We start from the raw sequence: 23,405 nt of genomic DNA, 5'->3' as shown, positions 1-23,405 counted from the left end.
CATCTCTGCTGTGTATCTGAACCTCAAGAATTGAATTCAAGTCTGTCTGTAGATTAATCTTTTAACCAACACTCTCTCTCTTTTCTTTTTTAATAAATTTTAGCTTAGTTAATAAGAATTGGCTGTAGCGTGTATTTTGGGTAAGATCTAAGTTATAATTGGACCTGGGTATGTGGCTGATCCTTTGGGATTGGAAGAACCTTTTCTTTTATATGATGAAGTAAGATTCTTAGGAATCATCATCATATCTGACAGGTGTGTCTGGACGGAGGCCTGAGGCTGGGCACTTTAAGGGAACTGCGGGGTTTGGACTTCTAAGTGACCAGTAAGGTACTAGAGAAGCTGTTCTGTGCTGGTTGGTAAATCTAAGTATTGGAATAACCACCAGCTTCTGGGGTTTATCTGCCCCGTTTGGTTTGCAGTTCACCCTGATTGAGTGACCTCAGCTGGCTCCCACGGGCAGCACCGTCACATACCCACAAGGTTGTCTCAAAGAAATCTGCAAGGTTGGGGTGCTCTCTTCCAAGCCCTGGATATCTGCAGGGAAGAGACGCTCTATGCTGCAGAGGTGCTTTCTGCATTATGCTGTCCTCTGAGGCTCCCCTCCAACCTGGAAGCATGGTTTCTGTCATTGACTTTATATTCCCACTGCAGAGCAGAGGGACAGCCAGGAACAGGAGTCAATATGCCCAGTGGCAAAGTCATGGGGATTTCCGCCAGCATCCAAGAGGAGCACCCTGAGTCAAGAGGCAGCTGTTCCTTATCTCTGCCCGCACCACACTGACACCAACCACCCCAGTCAGCCTTGGGTATGTCCAGAGACTTCTGAGCAACACATGAGCAGGCCTTTTTGGCTTGGATCCCCGAACAGGGTCCCGCTCCACACAGTCTCCTTCCCTGCAGACACTACACAGGCTCCTCCAGGTGTGCACTCAGTGACCTTTTATTTGTAGTTCCCTCCACCAACGTCACCAGAGTCCCCCTGCAACGGTCTGTTTACAATGTTAACTGAGCTTTTGGCCCTGGCACCAGTACCTGCGGGGGAACAGAGGTTTCCTTACTCTGAGCCCTCTGGGTGACTTGCCCCAGCTAGCCCGGTTCCCCCTCGCTCTCCCTGCGCTCCATTCCTGTGCCTCAGCTGCTGGGGCCACATGAGTTATCACCTCGCCCAGACCACCAGCCTGATTAGATCATTACCCCCAGGCAGCTTTCCCTGGGGCACTAATTGATCTAAGTGATCAGAGTGCAGGCTCACCTACTCACTCCCTGCACTCTGTCACACTCCTTCTTCCTGTTGCTTCGGAGACTTTGCCACTAGTACCAGCTCCTCACCTTGTCTCACTGTGATAGGGTGCATAGAACCAGCAGGAGTCATTTGGGGAAAGACAAAAAAAATACAGCATGAACCCTGCCCTGGGCATCAGGAACTGTGGTTTCTAGTCCGAGCTCTGCAACTCTGGGCAGAGCTCCTCCCTCTGTCTCCGTTTCTCCACCGGAGAAGCGATCGCTCCTGTGTGCTGCTTGAAGAGTCCTGTCTAAGAGCTAAGTGCACACCCCCCGTGTTAGCCTGGCTGTGGCATTCGGAAGGATTAGTGGGAAAAGCCCTGTCTGGTGTCACTGAGACCCCGTGCCTTTTGGCCAGCTCATTTGTTTCCCTTTTTGAATGTGGCTGTGGCTTTAGTGACCACAATGCCTGTCAAGCCAGGCCGTACTTCCAGAAATGACAGGTCCTGCTGGGGCAGGCTCAGTAGACTCCACTTATGTCATCACACATGGCTTTGTGTGATGACAGCCAGGCACTGCAGTCTGTCTCAAAGGGGTGAGGGAGGGCAGCAGAGCACAGAAATCTCGGTCAGAAAGTAGTGCAGCAGCCAGCACTTGCCAGCATTTCCCTGTCCCTCAGACAGCATTAGGCTCTGGGGGCGCCCACTTCCAAAGCTGCACCTGCAAAGCTAAACAGCAACTGGACCAAGCGTGCAGCTCCAAAACCCCGTGATCCCAGTCGCATTAATATCCAGCAGCGTGTGTGAACACCACATCCCATAATCCGGGACGGAGGCAGCTAGAAGCAGAGTTAGCTATTCTCTGATACCCGAGCTGTCAGGCACTCAGTATTCCGAGACCACAAAAGAACGAGCAGAAATCCACAGCAGTTATTAAGAGGCATCATCTTGTCAAGTCTGATTCAGCCCTGTGCAGAAATCCTACTGTATTAAGAAGTTCTCAGGTTTGCCCCAGAACTCTTAATAAACCAATATTATTGGTTCTGTCACTTTAACCACTGCTGGCAATTGGAAGCCTTGACAGCCAACCCTGGCCTGCCTTCCCAATTCACTAATGTATAGATGTCTGAAGTAATTAGAGTCTGGTGTGCATTTTTAGCCAAGTTCAGCTATTGTTGCTGCCAATTCCCTTTTCACTGTCCAGATCTGTAGTCATTCCCCCCCACCCCCTTTATTCTAGACACAAATGGTCTCTCTATTTTCAGAGCAGATCTCAGGGTGTGGGAATGTACTGCAGAGGTTAATTAATGCCACCGAATGCACTACTTTTAACCCTTAGAGCAGGCTCCCAGCAGAAACATTTCTATACAATGACAACAATGATCATTTTTTCCAATGTTTCAATTATCTTTTGTTAACCATGCTGATGGCAGATTGGTTTCATTTCTGGTGAGCAAGATACTAGCCCCACTCGAGTTCTACATTTCACAGTGATACAACGGAAGAGTGATGCAGTTTAACAAATAATTGCAGCCCCTGTTTTAATACACAGAGACTAGAGGCGTTATTCGCATTGATGCTAAAACCTCTTTTCACTACTCTGGCAGTAGAAAGGGGTCTTAAAGTGGGTTTAAGTCACACCAAGTTTAAGCTCTTTGATGTTACTCAAGTGCTGTTTGGGGGGGCATGAGGGTACGTCTACGAGCTAGGGGTGCTCACACAGACATATGCACGCTACCTCTCACTGAGCTAGCATGCTAAAAATCGCAGCTGAGCCAGGGTAGCACAGGCAGCGGCAAGAGGTGTCAAGGGCTAGTCCATGCCTGCCCAGAGTCCGTGGGTATGAACTTGGTGTGGCTAATCCTGGTGCTACCCTAGCTCTGCAATTAATGAGTCTGCTTTACAGCCTTAGCTAACAAGGCCGTTGGCTTTAGCTCATGCAGCAGAGGCTCATGAACTAAGCCCCAGGTTTGATCCTGCCCATGTCAGTGTTACAAGTGGGGGCTCATCCAGGATTTCAACTAGGAAGTCTCCAAAGCTCAGGATGCACTTCCTCAGCTAGGGAAAGCATGTAGCCAACACACCTGCTAGGTGTGGTGTTCTGTCCCATCTAGTGGTATCTGGACCACTAATGAGTCTGCTCTAGTCAGTTGGCTTTTAGCTCATGCAGTAGAGGCTCATGCACTCAGCTCCAGAGGCCCCAGGTTCGATCCCGCCCGTGTCAGCATTATACTAGGACTCACAGTGCTAGCTCATATCCTGTAGACATACTCTCAGTGAAAATGAGAGTCATGCCTGGTTTGGGGGGGGGGCAGTTTGGCAGTTTGACTGTGTGCTTGATTGTTTGATTGCTTGTTTGACCAGTTTGATTTGGGAGTGCTTTGTTCCAGCTGGGCCTGACTATTATAAAAAGGCAGTCAGCTGCGAACCAGCTGAGCAGCGAACAGCAAGGAGGCAAACAGAAGGAGTTTGCCTGGGAGTCCGCCTGGAGAGAGCCTACTGAGGCCCCACTCTCGCAGGTTTCTCCGAGTAGCGTCCGCCACAAGTAAGGAAGCTCGGAGAAGGAAGAGACTATGGATGCTGAGCGATCTGCCGTTGTGACCTGCACAGGATGCGCCATGTTTGTCTTCCTTCCACAGGATAGAAGCGACTTTGTCTGTACAAAGTGCAAGCTGATCTCCATATTGGAAGAGAAGATTCAAGGTCTGGAGAAACAGATATCAGCCCTGCATTCCATAAAAGAAAATGAGGATTTCCTGGATAGACGTCAGGATCAGCTTCAGTGGCCACAATGTTCTGAAGATTCAGAGCAGGCTACGCAGCCGGGACAGAAGGCCAGCGAGGATAATTGGCGGCATGTGACTTCCAGAAGAGGAAAGAGTACCAGAAATGTCCATGTACCAGTAACACAGATGCAGGTGAGCAACCGTTTTCATGTTCTCTCCACAGGTACTAGTGCAGAGAGTGGAGTGGATGATACATCTGAGGGAACAGAGCAGAAGGAGACTCCACTGATTGGAAGGCATGAGATGCACCGTCCTAGGGATGGGGGTTCCACGACCACCACTCCCAAGAGGAGGAGGAGGGTGGTGGTGGTCGGGGACTCTCTCCTCAGGGGGACTGAGTCATCTATCTGCCGCCCTGACCGGGAAAACCGAGAGGTGTGCTGCTTGCCAGGGGCTAGGATTCACGATGTGACGGAGAGACTGCCGAGACTCATCAAGCCCTCGGATCGCTACCCCTTCCTGCTTCTCCACGTGGGCACCAATGATACTGCCAAGAATGACCTTGAGCGTATCACTGCAGACTACGTGGCTCTGGGAAGAAGGATAAAGGAGTTTGAGGCGCAAGTGGTGTTCTCGTCTATCCTCCCTGTGGCAGGAAAAGGCCAGGGTAGAGACCGTCGAATCGTGGAAATCAACGAATGGTTACGCAGATGGTGTCGGAGAGAAGGGTTTGGATTCTTTGACAATGGGATGGTCTTCCAAGAAGAAGGATTGCTAGGCAGAGACAGGCTCCACCTCACGAAGAGAGGGAAGAGCATCTTTGCAAGCAGGCTGGCTAACCTAGTGAGGAGGGCTTTAAACTAGGTACACCGGGGGAAGGAGACCAAAGCTCCGAGGTAAGTGGGGAAGTGGGATACCGGGAGGAAGCACAAGCAGAAGACTGCAAGAGGGGAGGACTCCTGTCTCAGACCGAGAAAGCGGGACAATCAGCGAGTTATCTTAAGTGCCTATACACAAATGCAAGAAGCCTGGGGAACAAGCAGGGAGAACTAGAAGTCCTGGCACAGTCAGGGAATTATGATGTAATTGGAATAACAGAGACTTGGTGGGATAACTCACATGATTGGAGTACTGTCATGGATGGATATAAACTGTTCAGGAAGGACAGGCAGGGCAGAAAAGGTGGGGGAGTTGCGTTGTATGTAAGTGAGCAGTATGACTGCTCAGAGATCCAGCATGAAACTGCAGAAAAACCTGAGTGTCTCTGGATTAAATTTAGAAGTATGAACAACAAGGGTGATGTCGTGGTGGGAGTCTGCTACAGACCACCAGACCAGGGGGATGAGGTGGACGAGGCTTTCTTCCAGCAACTAACAGAAGTTGCTAGATCACAGGCCCTGGTTCTCATGGGTGACTTTAATCACCCCGATATCTGCTGGGAGAGCAATACAGCAGTGCAGAGACAATCCAGGAAGTTTCTGGATAGTGTAGGGGACAATTTCCTGGTGCAAGTGCTGGAGGAACCAACTAGGGGAAAAGCTCTTCTTGACCTGCTGCTCACAAACAGGGAAGAAATAGTAGAGGAAGCAATAGTGGATGGGAACCTGGGAGGCAGTGACCATGAGATGGTCGAGTTCAGGATCCTGACACAAGGAAAAAAGGAAAGCAGTAGAACAGAGACCCTGGACTTCAGAAAAGCAGACTTCGACACCCTCAGGGAACTGATGGGCAAGGTCCCCTGGGAGAATAACATGACGGGGAAAGGAGTCGAGGAAAGCTGGCTGTATTTTAAAGAATCCTTATTGAGGTTGCAGGAACAAACCATCCCGATGTGTAGGAAGAAAAGTAAATATGGCAGGCGACCAGCTTGGCTTAACAGTGAAATCCTTGCTCGTCTTAAACACAAAAAAACAGCTTACAAGAAGTGGAAGATTGGACAAATAACCAGGGAGGAGTATAAAAGTATTGCTCAGGCATGCAGGTGTGAAATTAGGAAGGCCAAATCACACTTGGAGTTGCAGCTAGCCGGAGATGTTAGGAGTAACAAGAAGGGTTTCTTTAGGTATGTTAGCAACAGGAAGAAAGTCAAAGAAAGTGTGGGCCCCTTGTTGAATGAGGGAGGGAACCTAGTGACAGAGGATGTGGAGAAAGCTAGTGTACTCAATGCTTTTTTTGCCTCTGTCTTCACAGACAAGGTCAGCTCCCAGACAGCTGCACTCTGCAGCACGGTATGGGGAGGAGGTGACCAGCTCTCTGTGGAGAAAGAAGTAGCTCGGGGCTATTTAGGAAAGCTGGACGAGCACAAGTCTATGGGGCCGGATGCACTGCATCCGAGGGTGCTAAAGGAGTTGGCCGATGAGATTGCAGAGCCATTGGCCATTATCTTTGAAAAATCATGGCGATCGGGGGAGGTCCCGGATGACTGGAAAAAGGCTAATGTAGTGCCCATCTTTAAAAAAGGGAAGAAGGAAGATCCAGGGAACTACAGGCCAGTCAGTCTCACCTCAGTCCCTGGAAAAATCATGGAACAGGTCCTCAAGGAATCAATTCTGAACCACTTAAAGGAGGGGAAAGTGATCAGGAACAGTCAGCATGGATTCACCAAGGGCAAGTCATGCCTGACTAACCTAATTGCCTTCTATGATGAGATAACCGGCTCTGTGGATGAGGGGAAAGCAGTGGATGTGCTATTTCTGGACTTTAGCAAAGCCTTTGATACAGTCTCCCACAGTAATCTTGCCAGCAAGTTAAAGAAGTATGGGCTGGATGAATGGACGGTAAGGTGGATAGAAAACTGGCTAGATGGTCGGGCTCAGCGGGTAGTGATCAATGGTTCCATGTCTAGTTGGCAGCTGGTATCAAGTGGAGTGGTGCTGGGGCAGGTTTTATTCAATATCTTCATTAACGATCTGAAGGATGGTGTGGACTGCACCCTTAGCAAGTTTGCAGATGACACTAAACTGGGGGAGTGGTTGATACGCTGGAGGGTAGGGATAGGATACAGAAGGACCTAGACAAATTTAGAGGATTGGGCCAAAAGAAATATGATGAGGTTCAACAAGGACAAGTGCAGAGTCCTGCACTTAGGACGGAAGAATCCCATGCACTGCTACAGACTAGGGACCGAATGGCTGGGCAGCAGTTCTTCAGAAAAGGACCTAGGGGTTACAGTGGACGAAAAGCTGAATATGAGTCAACAGTGTGCCCTTGTTGCCAAGAAGGCTAATGGCATTTTGGGTTGTATAAGTAGGGGCATTTCCAGCAGATTGAGGGATGTGATCATTCCCCTCTACTCAGCACTGGTGAGGCCTCATTTGGAGTACTGTGTCCAGTTTTGGGCCCCACACTACAAGAAGGATGTGGACAAATTGGAGAGAGTCCAGTGGAGGGCAACAAAAATGATTAGGGGGCTGGAGCACATGACTTATGAGGAGAGGCTGAGGGAACTGGGATTGTTTAGTCTGCAGAAGAGAAGAATGAGGCGGGATTTGATACCTGGTTTCAACTACCTGAAAGGGGGTTCCAAAGAGGATGGATCTAGACTGTTCTCCGTGGTAGAAGATAACAGAAGAAGGAGTAATGGTCTCAAGTTGCAGAGGGGGAGGTTTAGGTTGGACATTAGGAAAAACTTTTTCACTAGTAGGGTGGTGAAGAACTGGAATGGGTTACCTAGGGAGGTAGTGGAATCTCCTTCCTTAGAGGTTTTTAAGGTCAGGCTTGACAAATCCCTGGCTGGGATGATTTAGTTGGGTTTGGTCCTGCTTTGAGCAGGGGGTTGGACTAGATGACCTCCTGAGGTCCCTTCCAACCCTGAGATTCTATGATTCTATGAACATAAGGTTTGAAAGGTTAGAGCTCCATAATTTGATGTCAGGAGATGAGCGAATAAAAACCAGAAAGGATATACACAGGAGTTTTGGGGACAGATTTCAGAAGTGATTTCGGCACCTCAAGATGCAGAAAGGCACCGCGGTGGATTTTCAAGTGGCACCTAAGTTAGGCACCTAGGCATTCTGAAACTCTTAACAGATACCTCTCTACAGCTCTGAGTACCGTTAGCAATCCAGCCCTTCAGAGATAAAGTTTTCAAAAGCACCTATGTGACCCCACTGCCTAAATCCCACTGACTTTCAGCAGAGGGACATAGGTGCCTAAGTCACTTATGCACTTTTGAAAATTGTACACTTCATAAAGGAGGGAGGTATTTGAATTTTTAAACCCAGAGTAGTTTATAAAGGTATTTAAAAATAAAGCTTGAAATTACACAGCTTTTGTTTGAGACTGAGGTGCTAGTTACTATGAAACCAGGAGGCATTATCTGGCTACACTAGCTAGGAGTTTTTAGAGCAAGGATCATTAACATTTACCTTCAAAAAACCCTCAATTTTAGATTGAGGACTCAGTGAGGAATTCTGGCTTAAATACAGCATTTCAGTGTGTGATCGCCCTGACAAGGAAAGATTCACATTCCATAAACATATTTACACAGGGGCCTTTCAACAAAAGGATCCTAAAGTGCTTTAGAAACAACTGCAAATTCCAGTCCCTACATAAGAATCTGAGGCTCAACCTGCATTGGTGGTGCTGTTTTTCTGCTGCATGGGGTCTTGGCAGTACAAAGAGGACTTCTGTGTGCTGGGGGTAGGGATAGGGATAGGGGAGAGGGTGAGGCTGAAAATGGCGGGTTACAAACACACAGCTCAGATCTGCTGACTCAAAAAACTTTGCATGGAGAGAAGATGACAGATGGCCATGGCCACTACCCCCACCAATAGGTTGTAGCAATGATGCTGCATCCTATTTCGAGGTTAGCATCTCCCTCTCCTTCCCCTGTACCCCATGGGCTTATTTCATGCAAAGACATTTTGCTTAGGATCATGCTTTGGCTCCACGCACATACCAGTAGACATACCAGAATGATTTCCCCAATGGTTAAAATGCAGTAATCTCTGTGATTGGATGAAGCAGCTATTGTAGGTGGCCAGTCAGCATGCAGCAGTTAATAGAATGCATTGTTTGTTGGAATGTGCCATCCCATTGGCTTTTTCACGTCAGTTTTTTCTTGTCCGTACATGACCGTGATACATTTCAGCAAGTAGCCCCAACTTGGACCTCATCTCTATACTCCAAGCCTAAAGGGGCTAGGAGGACACACTGCAAAGAGTATTTGTTTACAACGGTGTTTTCTGAGGGTGCAGATTCATGTTATGTTTCTTTGGCAGGGAGAGTTGGAGTCTTACTCGCACTGTGTCACTTTGCAAAATGACGTTTGTATGTTCTACATGTAAGTGTAGACCAGGTTAAAAAAAATTTCACTACATTTTCTTTCCCTTTCCATTTGTCAGAGTTTGCCAACATGTGTATATAGACTTCAAAGCTTCAAAATCTGAAAAAGTCAGACGATACTTTTAGCAGTAGAGCTGGCCCGTTTACAAATCCAAAGAAATAAGGAGAATAAGTATTCCTCGCTCATTCCAAAAAACAACACACCGATGACTCAGCAATAACTCTCTTTGACCAAGTTTCTAAAAACGGTCTTAGTTTTCTTCATCCACGGCCACTCAGCGGAGCTATCTTTTTTGTTTTTTTGACACCATATTTAATTATGTTCTCCTGTTACTGGGAGAGGGGAGGTTACTTCACCTGTAACTGGAGGTTCTTCAAGATGTGTGGCCTCTATCTGGATTCCACTGTGCATTATGCATGCATACCATGTTCCCGGAGTTGGAGAATTTGAAAGTACGGTCCTTTGTTCCATGCATGTGCCCAACTCACCTCTTGCTTTCATCTGAGTCAAAGTGTGGGACGGACCAACCGGATCTCAAATCTGACAGATCCAAACCAGAGGGGAAGGAGGGTGGGAAGTGGAATACAGATAGGGACCACACTTCTCAAAGACCCTCCAGTTACAGGTAAGTAACCTCTTCAAGTGATGGTCTCTATTGTATTCCACTGGGGGTGACTGACAAGCAGTACCTAAGTTGCAGGAGGATGCAAGGATGGAGGGTGAAAGGGTGGTGTGAAGAACCGCTGCATGCCACCAAATCCTGTGCCTAGTGTGCATAGTGTGTGGCGAAGGTGTGGGCAGAACTCCACATGGCTGCTCCACGTATGCCTATGAAAGGCACATCCTGAAGAGAGGCCATGATCATAGTTTGAACTCCAGTGGAATAAGCCAGTACCCCTGTGGAGGGTTGGGGGTAGGTTCAACAGCTGGTAGCAGAGTTTAATGCAGCTAGAAATCCATTTGGAGATTCTATGGATGGAGGTGGCCTGTCCTCTGAGTCTCTCTGCTACCGCAATAAAAAGTCTAGGGGACTTCGATTGGCCTTCTACCTGCAGAGAATGAAAACCAGAGCTCGGATGTCGAGGGAATTAAGGCAATGTTCTTCTACAGATGAGTGCAGATTCGGGGAGAAAACAGTTAATGTCAAACTGGGAGATCACCTTAGGTATGAATTTTGAGTGTAGTTGTAAGGAAACCTTATCCTTGTGGAAAGCTGCAAATGGTGGCTCTGCCCTCATAGTTCTGAGTTCCCTGACTCTTCTTGCTGAAGTAACAGCCATGAGAAAGGTGACCTTCATGGAGCAAGATGCCATTGGCTCAAAGGGAAGCTTCATTGATCCCATGAGTACCAGACTCAGGTCCCATTGATGTGCAATTATTTGGAGAGGTGGGAAGGTTGAGGAGGCCTTTAAAAAAAATCTAGCAATTAGTGGGTGCGTAAAAACAGAAAAACCTTGCACAGGAGGATGGAACATGGTGATCGCTGCTAGGTGCACTGTCAAAGTCCTGAGGGTGAGCCATGATGTCTATAAGGATAGACTGTGACTACGACTAAGGGACTCTGTTGCTTCTGGTGAAACCTCTTTGTCGTGCCCAAGATGAAAAACGTCTCCACTTAGCACAGTAACATTATCTAATAGAATGTTTCTACTGTTAGGGAGAATGTCTTGTACTGCAGAGGAACATTTGGGGGTTGGACTAGATGACCTCCTGAGGTCCCTTCCAACCCTGAGATTCTATGATTCTATGCCCATTCTATAGGTGATACCCACCCAAATGCCATGCCCTGAGGTGGAGTGGATGTGGATTGTGGTGCTTGATCTCACCATTGTACTCGGTCAAAAGTTCAGGGAAGTTTGGGTTGGGGTTCTCGGTGGGTGGGATGACATGCACAGGAGATTGAGGAATCAGAACTGAATTGTCTGGGCCAGAAGGGGGCAAATCACAATGACCGTTGCCTTGTTTCAATAGATTTTGTGGAGTACTCAAGGTAGGATCAGTAGAGGAGGGAAGGTGTAGTTGAGCTGTTCTGACCAGGAGAGAAGGAGGGCATCGCCCTGGAAATGGTAACCAGGGGCTTTCCAGGAGAAGGATGTGGCACACTTGCTGTTTGAGAAGCAAAATAGGTCCCTAGTTGGGATCCCTCATTGTGTGAAGGTATCATGTAGCACTGCATCCTCAAGTTCCCATTTGTGATCGATTGCAAAGTATCTGCGGTGTAACCACATTCTGCATGCCTGGAAGAGAGGTTGCAGGAAGGGTGCTCTGATCGCTGATGAACTAGTTCGAGAGACTGACCACTTCTGCACATAGAGCAACAAATCTCACTCCTCCCTGTTTTTTCATATTAAAGACTGTGTTGGTGGTGTTCATCATGATGCAAGTGGATGAGGGTAAGAAAGGATTCACACACAAATCTTACTGCTCGAAGTTCTAGGATATTGATGTGCAGCCTGGATTCTTGAGGTGGCCACATCCTTTGTGTCATATGGGTTGTCTGTATATGCTCCCCAACCTAACAGGGATGCAGCAGTGATGCTAGTTTTGTCTGGGAGAAGAGGGAAGAAAGGGGACTCCCATGCACACACGATGTGGGTCTGTCCACTATAGGAGGGATGACAGTACTGTGGATGGGACTATCAGCATGAAGTTCATAGAGTGACAGCTCTAGTTCACCCGAGTACATGGACTGAAGCCATGTCTTCAGGCAGCAAAGGAGAAGGAGACTGGAAAAGGGCAAATATAGTGCCCATCTATAAAGAAGGGAAATAAAGACAACCTGGGGAATTACAGACCAGTCAGCTTAACTTCTGTACCCGGAAAGATAACGGAGCAAATAATTAAGCAATCAGTTTGCAAACACCTAGAAGATAATAAGGTGATAAGTAACAGCATGGATTTGTCAAGAACAAATCCTGTCAAACCAACCTGATAGCTTTTTTTTGACAGGGTAACAAGCCTTGTGGATAGGGGGGATGCAGTTGATGTGGTATATCTTGACTTTAGTAAGGCTTTTGATAGTGTCTCATGACTGTCTCATAAACAAACTAGGGAAAGACAACCTAGATGGAGGTACTATAAGGTGGCTGCATAACTGGTTGGAAAATGGTTCCCAGAGATTAGTTATCAGTGGTTCACAGTCATGTTGGAAGGGTATAATGAGCGAGGTCCTGAGGGATCAGTTCTGGGTCTGGTTCTGTTCAATATTTTCATCAATGATTTAGATAATGGCATAGAGTACACTTATAAAGTTTGTGGATGATACCAAGCTGGGAAGAGTTGCAAGTGCTTTGGAGGATAGGATTAAAATTCAAAATGATTTGGACAAACTGGAGAAATGGTCTGAAGTAAAAAGGATGAAATTCAATAAGGACAAATACAAGGTACTCCCCTTGGGAAGGAACAATCAGTTTCACACATACAAAATGGGAAATGACTGCCTAGGAAGGAGTACTGTGGAAAGGGATCTGGGGGTCATAGTGAATCACAAGCTATATATAGAATATTAGGGTTGGAAGGGACCTCAGGAGCTCATCTAGTCCAACCCCCTGCTCAAAGTAGGACCAATCCCCAACTTTTTTTTTTGGCCCAGATCCCTAACTGGCCCTCTTAAGGATTGAGGTCATGACCCTGGGTTTAGCAGGCTGATGCTCAAACCACTGAGCTATCCTTCCCCCCATGAGTCATGTGAGTCAGTGTAACACTGTTGCAAAAAAAGTGAACATCATTCTATGTAATCTCAGTAGGAGTGTTGTAAGCAAGAGGTGAGAAGTAAACTGCATTAGCTTCCAGTTCATTTCTTAGTGCAATTTCAGGTGTTGGATTTGATCATTAAAGCTCTCTGGTTTTGCCTGGGGTATGCTGGTCTCTGTGATGGTGCATAATAGCAGGATGGTATGGGCAGTTCTTCCCCTGGTGCTGATTCATAGGAAGAGGTAGACTCTGGTTCAAATGGCGGTACTGTCAGAGCCGATGGACTGGTGTATAACATGCAAGGAAAGCATGAGAATCTGTACCACAGGCATAGCCCATGGCGGGGATGTGAGTTCTCTGGAAGTAGATGGATCTGAAGGAGGAGACTGGATCCAGCCAGGCTTCTTGGGGTGCAGTCATGGATCCGCATCTGCCTGGTGTAAGGCCGGTACCAGTTTGCCGGTACCGGTTTGATGTCTTTTCTGGTGTGGGAAGTTCTCGTGTCTTGTGGGGTGCCAGACATGGCAATACTGCTTCATTCCCAGAACCGTTGGATCCCACTGTTTATGGGTCTTCTTCTCATGCCTGTGGGACTTAGGCCCAAGGGGACATGGCATGTTCTATCTGGTGCGGGGAATGTCCAGTTTCTTGGACTTGGAGGATGAAGACAGTCTCATGCTTATGGGCGTGCTTCCTAATCTCCTGACTGGGCCCCACTATGGGGGTGTTCTGCCAGCACCAGAGTCAGACGTAGCAGTGGGAGGCGCACTCCTTGCTGAATCAGGCCGATGTCTGGAGTAGTTCCCGGCCTGGGTTCAACGTGGTCTCATGGCCATCTCCATGAGATACTTGCAGAGACAAAGTGCTGAGCCTTCTCAGGTATGGCTGGGGAAGGACTGGCAAATTCTGCACCTAGCTGCAATGTGAGCTTCTCCCACCCGAGCAATAGAGGCAGCATTGATGGTCACAGCTCACTGAGAAGGATCACAGGCAAGAGGTGCCGAGTTTGAAACCTGAAGTCCTGAGCATAGTCTGGTACTTGAACAGGGATACGGGGTGGGAAGTAATGGGGAAAGTCCAGTGGTGAGCTTGAGCCGGATCGCACCGGTTTGCACGATCCGGTTGTTAAATTTAGCAGCCCTTTTAGAACCGGTTGTTCCAGGACTTAACAAAAGCTCCGGCCCAAGCTCACTTCCCCCTCCTCTCCTGCTCCGCCCCCCTTCTCCTCCCTCTCCCCTGCTTCCCGTGAATCAGATGTTCGCGGGAAGCCTGAACAAGCAGCAGGCAGGCAGGTAAGCTGGGGCGCGGAGGGGAGGGGAGGTGCGGCTGGCTCAGCAGTTCCCGGTCCCAGAGCGCGGCTCCCTCCAGCCTGGTCCCGCCGAGCTCCCCAGCTTCGGCTCCACAGCTCCAGCCCGGACCCTGCGGAGCCGGTGCTGGTTCTGGCCCCCGCGATTGCGGTTCCAGCCTGGCTTGGGCCCCGCGGCGCCGGCACTGGTCCCGGCGCTGCAGCTCCGGCTGGGTCCCAGGCGCTGGTGTTGGGCCCGGCCCCGTGGTTGCAGTTCCGGCGCTGGTCCCAGTGCTGCGGTTCCGGCCGGTCCCGGGCGCTGGTGCTGGGCCCGGCCCCACGGTTGCAGCTCCGGTGCTGGTCCCGGCGCTGCAGCTCTGGCCGGTCCCGGGCGCCGGTGCTGGGCCCGGCCCCGCAGTTGCAGCTCCAGCCGGTCCTGGGCACCGGCTCTGGCCCAGCTGGTCCCGGGCGCCGGTGCTGGCTCTGGCCCGGCCAGTCCCTGGTGCTGGGCCTGTGCCCCGTGGCTCCAGCCCAGCCCCCGTGGTTGCGGCTCCAACCCGGGCCCCAGGGCTGGCACCAGTGCTGGCTCCGGCCCGGCCCCGCGGTTGCAGCTCGGGCCCTGCGGCGCCGGTGCTGGTCCCAGCCCCCGTGGTTGCAGCTCCGGCCCAGCTCGGGCCCCGCAGCGCCAGTGCCAGTGCTGGTCCTGGCGCCGCAGCTACGGCCCAGTCCGGCTCGGGCCCCATGGCGCTGGTGCTGGTCCCAGCGGAGCGGCTCCAGGCAGCGCTGTAAGAGAGCAGGGAGGGGGTGTTGGAAGAGGGCAGGGGAGTTTAGGGGGTTGTGTGTGGGGGGGTGGATAGGGGTGGGGTGGTCAGAGGGCAGGGAACAGGGGGATTGAATGGGGGCAGGGGTCCTGGGGAGGCAGTCAGGAAGGAGAAGGGGTTGGATGGGGTGGCAAGGGGCAGACGGGACAGGGAAGGGGGGTGGATAGGGCACGGGTCCCAGGGGGGGGGCTGTCAAGGAATATGGGGGGGTTGGATGGGGCAGGAGTCCCTGGGGGGGGCATGACCCCCCTCCTGGGATGAGGAGGAGGGAACCGGTTGTTAGTATTTTGGCAGCTCGTCACTGGGAAAGTCCCAGAAATCTAGATTAAACTGTTAAAAACTAAAAAAGCAGTAAAGCTTTGTTAACTATTTACAACCGTAATTAGAACTGCATCAGAGAGGAGGACCCAGAAGCTTTGAATCCAGACCATGTGGTGGGAAGGAGAACTGGAGATGTGGCTGCTCCACCCCACCCCTTTATTTCCTTAAATGGAAGCTCGAGGCGAGTCAGGACACATGCACAGACCAAAGAACACTACTTCCAAATTCTCCAACTTCAGGTGCATGCATAACCCACAGTGGAATACAATAGGGACCATCAGTCAAAAACCCTGGGTTTTGTCTTTAAAAAAAAACCAAACTCTGTGTGCCTGTAACGCTGACACCCCCTCATTGTTGGTGGAGCGGGCGGGATCAAACCAGGGACTCTGGAGCTTAGTGCATGAGCCTCTACCACAAGCTAAAAGCCAACTGGCTGTTAGCTAAGGCTGTAGAGCAGACTAAGTAATTGCTTTCTCTCTAAGTGGTCTTGGTGCCACTACATGGGCTAGAACACCACACCCAAGAAGTGTGTGGGTTAAACACACATTTATGGCAGCTAGCTGCAGATGGTTGGAAATGATCCAAGTCAACTGTCCTAAATGGCAAATTGTAAATGACTCTTTACTGCCTTGTATACTTGTTCAAACAGGATGTAATTCTCCGCCAATGCTTCCATTTTACACCAGTGCTAGTGACTACAAAAGGTGCAAAGCAGTGGAGAATCAAGCTCTGTATCTTTACACCAGGCTCTACTGTGAGGTGTTAAATAAGAGGTTGGACAGATCTCTGCAGGCTGGAATAACAAGGCAACCAGGGGCTGCAGGGTCTATTTTTTTTTTTTTTTGGTCAGTCACATTTTGAACCAAATATTTGTCCATTTCTAACACAAAGGCCCCTGGGGGGTAAATGCACAGGAGTCAAGGTGGAAGAGAGGAGAGAGAGAGCGCTTTGCAAACAGCTTATCAGGGCACTTTGGAGGGTGTAGAGAGAACGCCTGAAGCACCAACCTGTAATAGCAGTTCACCCTCTGGCATGATTCTGTCAGCCAGCCCCAAGGTCCTCCCATTGTCATGGTCACCATCCCTTTCTACTCCCGCTTTGGAGCAGTGGCTCTTCAGGGAAACTGCAATGAAGCAAAGTAAAGAGATGTTAGTGCTTAAATAATGTTTACAAAAATCACTGCTGGGAATGTCAGATTCTTTTACCTTGAACAATTTGTTCACAGTTTGGCTTAGGTGCTGCTTCTTCAAAGGAAGCCTGCGTTGCTTGCCAGCTGCTTGCTTTGCTGTTCAGAGTTTTTATGGTAGAGGCACACCGTGAAAGCAAGAGGCACTTAACAAGCCCTATGCAAACAGCAGCTAAAGCCTTGCCACAGGCCACAAGAGAGAAATGTCCAAACAGTACTTATCACACATGTGACATTTACCACAAAATTCAAACAGTCACTATTTTTTAAAGGCTTTCAGTTGGTTTGCAATTGTAGAAATTTGTCCTTTGGCTAAAAAGGGTTTAGCTGAGGATTCCTCCTGCCCAGCTCTGGCCTCTGTTTAGAGGGATCCATTGCCCCTTTTGGGGAAGGGAGTGGGGGAAGGAAAAAAAAAAGCCAAGGATGACCCCAGAGTCCAGCAATGCTTCTCTCAATAAGAGAGGCTCATGTACAAAGCAGCGTGAGAGCAGCTTCTGCACACATAATGGCAGTTCCATGTGTCTATGTGGTCACAGCACTAGCAGTCTGACTCCTTAGCAAACAGCCTATTATTCTTGTGCTCTGGAAAACTTTAATGGGCCATGTCCTCCCCTGTATAAATCAGTGTAACTCTGCTGAGGTCAGAGCTATGCTGATTTACACCGTCTGGAGGGTTGGCCCTTTTGAGCATGTGGAGGGTGTAATGTTCACAAATCCATCTGGTAATTTTGTATTTCAAGGTTTGCCCTGTATTGTCCAAACTAATTTGGCTACAATAGTGAGGATGTGTCTCAGAGAAGGGAAAATGTAGTTAAGAAACTAATGAACCCAAAGGATGGACGGGCACACATATCTGCACACCCACAAAACCTAGAAGTGGGCAGTCACAGAAAAGACAAGTCTAGAATGGTACTTCCTTTGGAGGGTCTCCTAATGATTTACAATAATATGGCTCAGCAACCATGAGAAGATGCTGCATATAAAGTGATAGGATTTTATCTTAGCTCAGGGCTTGGCAACCTTTCAGAAGTGCTGTGCCGAGTCTTCATTTAGTCACTCTAATTTAAGGTTTCGCGTGCCAGTCACACATTTTAACATTTTTAGGTCTCTTTCTATAAGTCTATAATATAGAACTAAATTATTGTTGTATGTAAAGTAAATAAGGTTTTTAAAATGTTTAAGAAGCTTCATTTAAAATTAAATTAAAATGCAGAGCCCCCCGGACCGGTGGCCAGGAACCGGCAGGGTGAGTGCCACTGAAAATCAGCTCGCATGCCGCCTTCGGCACTCGTGCCATAGGTTGCCTACCCCATCTTTGCTCCACAAATTAGATTGAGGTCTATAAATTGGTTTCAGCCATTCCTAGTCAGCATCCAGTCTTCTTGGTCTACGTAAAAGATTCAAGGTGCTTGATACAACAGACATGCCAGGGTGCAATCCAAAGCAATGAGTAGCTGTGTCACGCCAGCCCTGTAACTGGCCGCCCTTTACACTGCTTTGCTGCTGTAGCCTCCAGTCTGGACTGCTTACAAAGAGCCTCCAGCATGTAAGTCAGTCCCAGCTGCGTCTGTGTGTTCTCTGCAGCCAGCCAGCCACACCTCGACTTTTACCAGCTTTAAAGATTACCGCAGGGTGACCCCAACCCACTCCCAGACTTCCCTCAGAAACATACGTCCTGTACTGCCCACCCCACTCCTGGATAGTACAAATATACTGAGTCCACTATTCCTTTGGAGGAATAATATGCACACAACTTGTTACCTCAATGGAGCCACCCAGCCACTTCAACTTGAAAACACTGGATTAGATAAAAATAAAAACAAGTGTATTAAATACAAAGAGAGATTTTACATGTGCAAGTAATGGGGCATAAAAGTCAGAAATGGTTACAGGAAAATAAAAGGCAACAGGAAGCATTTTTAGCTGCCTGCTCTGACTCTAATAGTTTGCTAGGAGTTCTCACCACATGCTTTCAGCAGTCTCACTGAACAGTCATAGAAAGATGAGAAGAATAGACAAGAAGATCATAGACCACATGATTGATGATCAAAGACCCTGCATACCTGCAGATGCAATCCTGACCCCCATCCCCCCCCCCAGGCATGCCCCGGCCCCCAGGAGGAAAGGAAGGCCCCTCTTCCCCAAAGGGAAATTCCCCAAATACCGCGGGAAAATCTTCTCCGAGCTCCCTTCCAGAAGAACCCAGCCATACCCAGGCTCAACTCTCCTTGAACAAACCAGAAACAAGTTACCCTATACCACTAACCTTAAACCCTATATATATTATCCATCCATAATATTCCATCCATAGTCTCCCACTTCCTCCTTCGGTAACTCTCCAAAGTCATGTCTCTCCTCCTCCCTTAGTATTAAACGGACCTGTTTTTCTCCTTTCTCACTATTGATGGTTAGAATTTTTTTCCCTGATCTTCAGCTACTGACTCTTATATCCGTGCGTCAATAATTCTCACATTATATCTGAGCTTTTCTCCTTCTTATTTATCCTTCCTATTATATATTCTTTATCCCTCCTTCTTCTATTATCTCCTCTCCTTCTATCCTTCTTTTTTGTTTCAAAACTCCCTTCCAGTTCTCCTTCTCCTCATTCCTCCTTTCTTTCCTGGACCATTCTTTCCTTTCTTCCTTCTTCCTGTTCTTTCTCCTTCTCTCCTTCACATACTCATGAAAAAACTGCACAATAAACAAATAACATCTCACAAAACGCCCTCCTTATCCCTACTGACTAGCACCCCACCTAAGCCTACTCTTACTACTAAATAATTCCTAACCAAGACACCCATTCTACTGCTTACCCATCACCACATCAATGTCATCTCTCTCATCCATCCTTCCACTCTCCTACTTCCTCTCCCTCTCCTCCTCCCTCCTAACTAACTCTCCTCCCCTTCCACTAAATAAATACCCATCTACTTAAACTACCTAAATGCATACACTACTCAAATGCATAAATTTATACTCATCACTTACTAATCAGTTCTGTTTACTAATCATCATCCCTCCCTGAATATCTATCTCCCTGAATTGACAATACCCCCAACTTTTGTCATCTACTCTACTCTTGGCCCCCTCTCCACAAAACTCTTCCAATAAAATAATAAATAAAAATAAAAAAATGAAAACCCACCAAAACCAAAACTTAACCTCGGAACGTCCCCCCCCCAATACTACCCTCTCCAGTCTCCCCTACCCCACTCCCTATCCTTTCACCTCATCCACCTCTCCCTTTCTTTTTCGATCCCCATCTTTTTTTTTAATCAGTACATAATTTCTCATTCTAATTCTACAATAATTATATCAGATGAGATATATGAGATCCATATAATTTTCTTGTCTAAAAAAATCTGTTACTCTCTCAGACTCTCAAAAAGAAGGAGATCATGGCACTTTGCTTTATCCAATCCATGCTGTAATCTATCCCGCCATCTCATGCTTGCCTCCACTCTCTTTCTCTTTTTTGATTTTTTTCCATGACTTTTTTTTCTCCAGATACTAGACTAACAGGCCTATAATTTTTTCCCTTCTTTTCCCCCTTCAATTTTTTTCTTTTTTTGAATAAGAATAGTTAATCCAATAATCTAATAATTTTTTTATTATTAATTTTTAATTTATTATTTAATATAGCAATATAATATAATAAAATTATTCCTTAATATTTATTATTGCCCGATTTCCTTCTGTTTTGCTTTAGTTAGTTTTACTTTTTTAAAGCAGTTCATTTACCTCATACACCCACATATTCCCCCCCCTATATTCTCATATCTTCCTTAGCTCTTCATTAGCCTCATTATCATTAAAGTTCATTTTCATTATTAATTCCAAGATGTATCAGATATTGATCCATCATAATCTATTCCTAATTTTCACCTTTTTTTTTTCTTTCTTCTTTCTCTTCTCTTTTCTTTTTTTTTGGTTTAAAAAACTATTAAAAAAATAATCCCTTTTTTTTTCCATCTCCGCTAGGTCCATCTTTCTCTTTTCACAGCTTCACCCCCTCTCTCTCCTGACCCCTCTGACCTCAATTGCTCCTTCTCCTCCCTCCTCTCTCCTTTCCCTTTCTTTTTTTCTTTTTCTTTTTCCTCCCTCCCTCTTGCTTGCTCATCAGCAAAACCTCTACCTGCTACCTACGAGCCCTTCTTTTCTCAGGATACATGCCTCCAACTGACAACTCAACCAACTTCAAGTAACCCCAGCCCATCATCCATAGATCCTTATATCTAAATATGTTAGCCCCACTAACCTAACTAGCCTTAATTTAAAAAAATTAGCCCTTTTTTGAAATACACCCTAGTCTCAGATGCACTATGATATATTCTCATTTATTTTATTTGGATTAGCTCATGATCACTCGAGCCAAGGTTGTCCCCTACAACAATGTCCTCAACAAGGTCCTCGTTACTCACCAAAATCAAATCTAAAGTCTCTTTAGCTCAGGACCCACACCCCTACATGTTACAAACTAGGTCTCCATGGCACATCTGCATCGCTTCCATGAGGACAGGGGGAGGAGTGGACGGGGGCATTGAGGGGTCAGAGTGGGTTTGGGCTAAATTTGGCAATAATGGCGTCACACATGTACAACTGAAGGCTCAATCTGCTCTGTAAGGATTTTTATTATTGGTGAGGATCTATAGGTCAGAAAGAAACCAGCTTGACTCTCAGATCCCTAGTTGAGTTTGCAGGGCTGGCAGCTAAACTAAATAAAAATGTTTTTAATTGTAAAATGAGCACGTTTGATCAGGAAGTAAACTGAGACACAATATGCATACTACCCCACGGAGGACATTTTTACAAAGTCACTTCTCAGAGGAGACTTGCACTCAATAAAATCAATACCAAGGAATGATAAACAAGCAACATTGATTGTCATTACCAATCCCTTCACACAGGAGTGCAAACTTTACATTTGCACCCACAATTTCAAGGTTATTTTTTGTTCATGCCAGAGGTCTGTTGTAATAATTGAGACAAATTCACCATAATTGTCAGCTCAACTGTTCAAAGTATGTAAAGCTTCATAAAATATCACAATAATCTACAAAAACCACAAGTGTTGATAGGAAAGTTAGGAAAGGAGACAAAAAGAAATGAATTAGTCTAAAGAAAAAGGTTTCCTGATAGAACTCAAAACCATGTTAAAATTAGGCTAGGTAAGAACGAGAAAATGTGCACCCAGAAATCAATGAAACAAATTGGTGTGTTGACCAGTAGGCCTAACTGGTAGTCAAAATAATGAGGGTATGGGCTGTTCCACCCAAAGAGACTTTGGAGGGGGCGGGGGGGGGGACATGGAAGAACAGAAGCAACTAGAGTGAGCTGCACCATCATGGTTGCCGCCACCACCGCCTTTTCCCTGGGATCCCAGACCTCTGTCCTTCTGATCCTGAAGCAGGGGCGGCTCCAGGCACCAGCACGCCAAGCGCGTGCCTGGGGCGGCAAGCCACAGGGGGGCGCTCTGCCGGTCGTTGCGAGGGCGGCAGGCAGGCTGCCTTTGGCGGCATGCCTGCGGAGGGTCTGCTGGTCCCGCAGCTTCGGCGGACCTCCCGCAGGCAAGCCGCCGAAGGCAGCCTGCCTGCCGTGCTTGGGGCGGCAAAATACCTAGAGCTGCCCCTGTCCTGAGGTGTCCTGACTGTACTGAGATGGGGACCCAAATGATATCACCACCCCTACCAGTTCCAGGTGAATCCCAAATGCTGCCTGAGATGAAGAGGGATCAAACTTTAACAGCAGCAGCTCATCTACTACTTCTTCCCTCACCCCCCAAAAGGGCAGTTGCCACCACTTTTGGTACCATCCAGAGTCTGTAAAACGGGGGGTGGGAGGGGTGAGGTTCCTCTAAAAGTCTCTACCCAGCTAAAAGGATAGAGTACAAGGGATGTTAAAATAGACGCCATATTTAATACTTCATATTTCAAAATATTAACTGTTTTTTCTCCTTTTCTTGATCTTCTGACTGACTAGTTAATCCCTCTGTTTAATACATCATTCAGTTATACATGTGAAGCATGTTTTGACAGGAGACGTTTATATATACAAAACATTTAGGTTGTTTTGTTTAGTAATGGATTTTGTATGCTGTTGCGTGTTTTAATTAAATTCCAGTTACCACCCTCATCCAGCCTGACAAGTCAGGAGCAAAGTTAATTTCAGCATTTTCTAATGGTAAATTTTAGTACATTAAAAAAGAATCTCATAATTAGCTATATGATTGCTTAGAAAATGTAAATTATATTGTACCCATCTGGTTAGCAAAAAAGTACCCAAATGAGTGTAAAGGCTATATTAGTTGTAAGTCAACACATTTCAGTGTTTATACCAACCAATGAGAACATAGGTGCTGGAACTAGGGGTGCAAGGGGGCTGCCACATCCCCTGGTTTAAAGTGGTTTCCATTATATACAGGATTTACAGTGTGGTTCAGTGGCTCTCAGCATCCCCACTATACAAACTGTTCCAGCACCCCTGAATGGGAATCAACCTTTCTTTAGGAGAAAACCTAAAAAGTACAAATGCAAAACAAGATTACAACTGAAGATTTAAAAGGCAAGGCTTCCTACCTGCTAATTTAACATCACTAAAAGTCAGTGATACAACCTCCTTTCATTTAAATCATTCCACCCTAACAGAGTTTATAATCTAAAACAGACATCTCAGACAAAGCATGATGAAAGGATAGGGAAAACTGAGGCACGGTGAAATTTTAAGTGACTTGACCAAGGCCTGAAAGGGAGTCAGCGGCAGATTTGGCACTTGAACTCAGATCTCCTAAATCCTGATCTGGTACTGTAAGTACCAGACCATCTTTCTTTCATCTCTGTAGTTACTTCTGTATATTTTTGCTCCAC

At 47.2% G+C, this 23,405-nt stretch overlaps 1 protein-coding gene across 2 annotated transcripts in view; it reads right to left on the bottom strand.

Moving 5' to 3' along the window:
• Positions 1 to 23,405, bottom strand: part of LOC120374880 (aryl hydrocarbon receptor-like) — a 113,403-nt gene that overhangs the window by 42,154 nt on the left and 47,844 nt on the right. For both annotated transcript variants that reach the window (XM_039495283.1, XM_039495284.1), the window contains one exon: positions 16,364 to 16,479. In XM_039495283.1, the coding sequence (XP_039351217.1) occupies positions 16,364 to 16,479 (116 nt within the window). The remainder of the gene's footprint in view (positions 1 to 16,363; positions 16,480 to 23,405) is intronic.

This window comes from Mauremys reevesii, linkage group 11 (assembly GCF_016161935.1).
Source record: "Mauremys reevesii isolate NIE-2019 linkage group 11, ASM1616193v1, whole genome shotgun sequence".
In the NCBI taxonomy this organism is placed as follows: domain Eukaryota; kingdom Metazoa; phylum Chordata; order Testudines; family Geoemydidae; genus Mauremys; species Mauremys reevesii.
The sequence above is the reverse complement of the archived record's forward strand: the minus strand, read 5'-3'. Positions and strand labels throughout refer to the sequence as shown.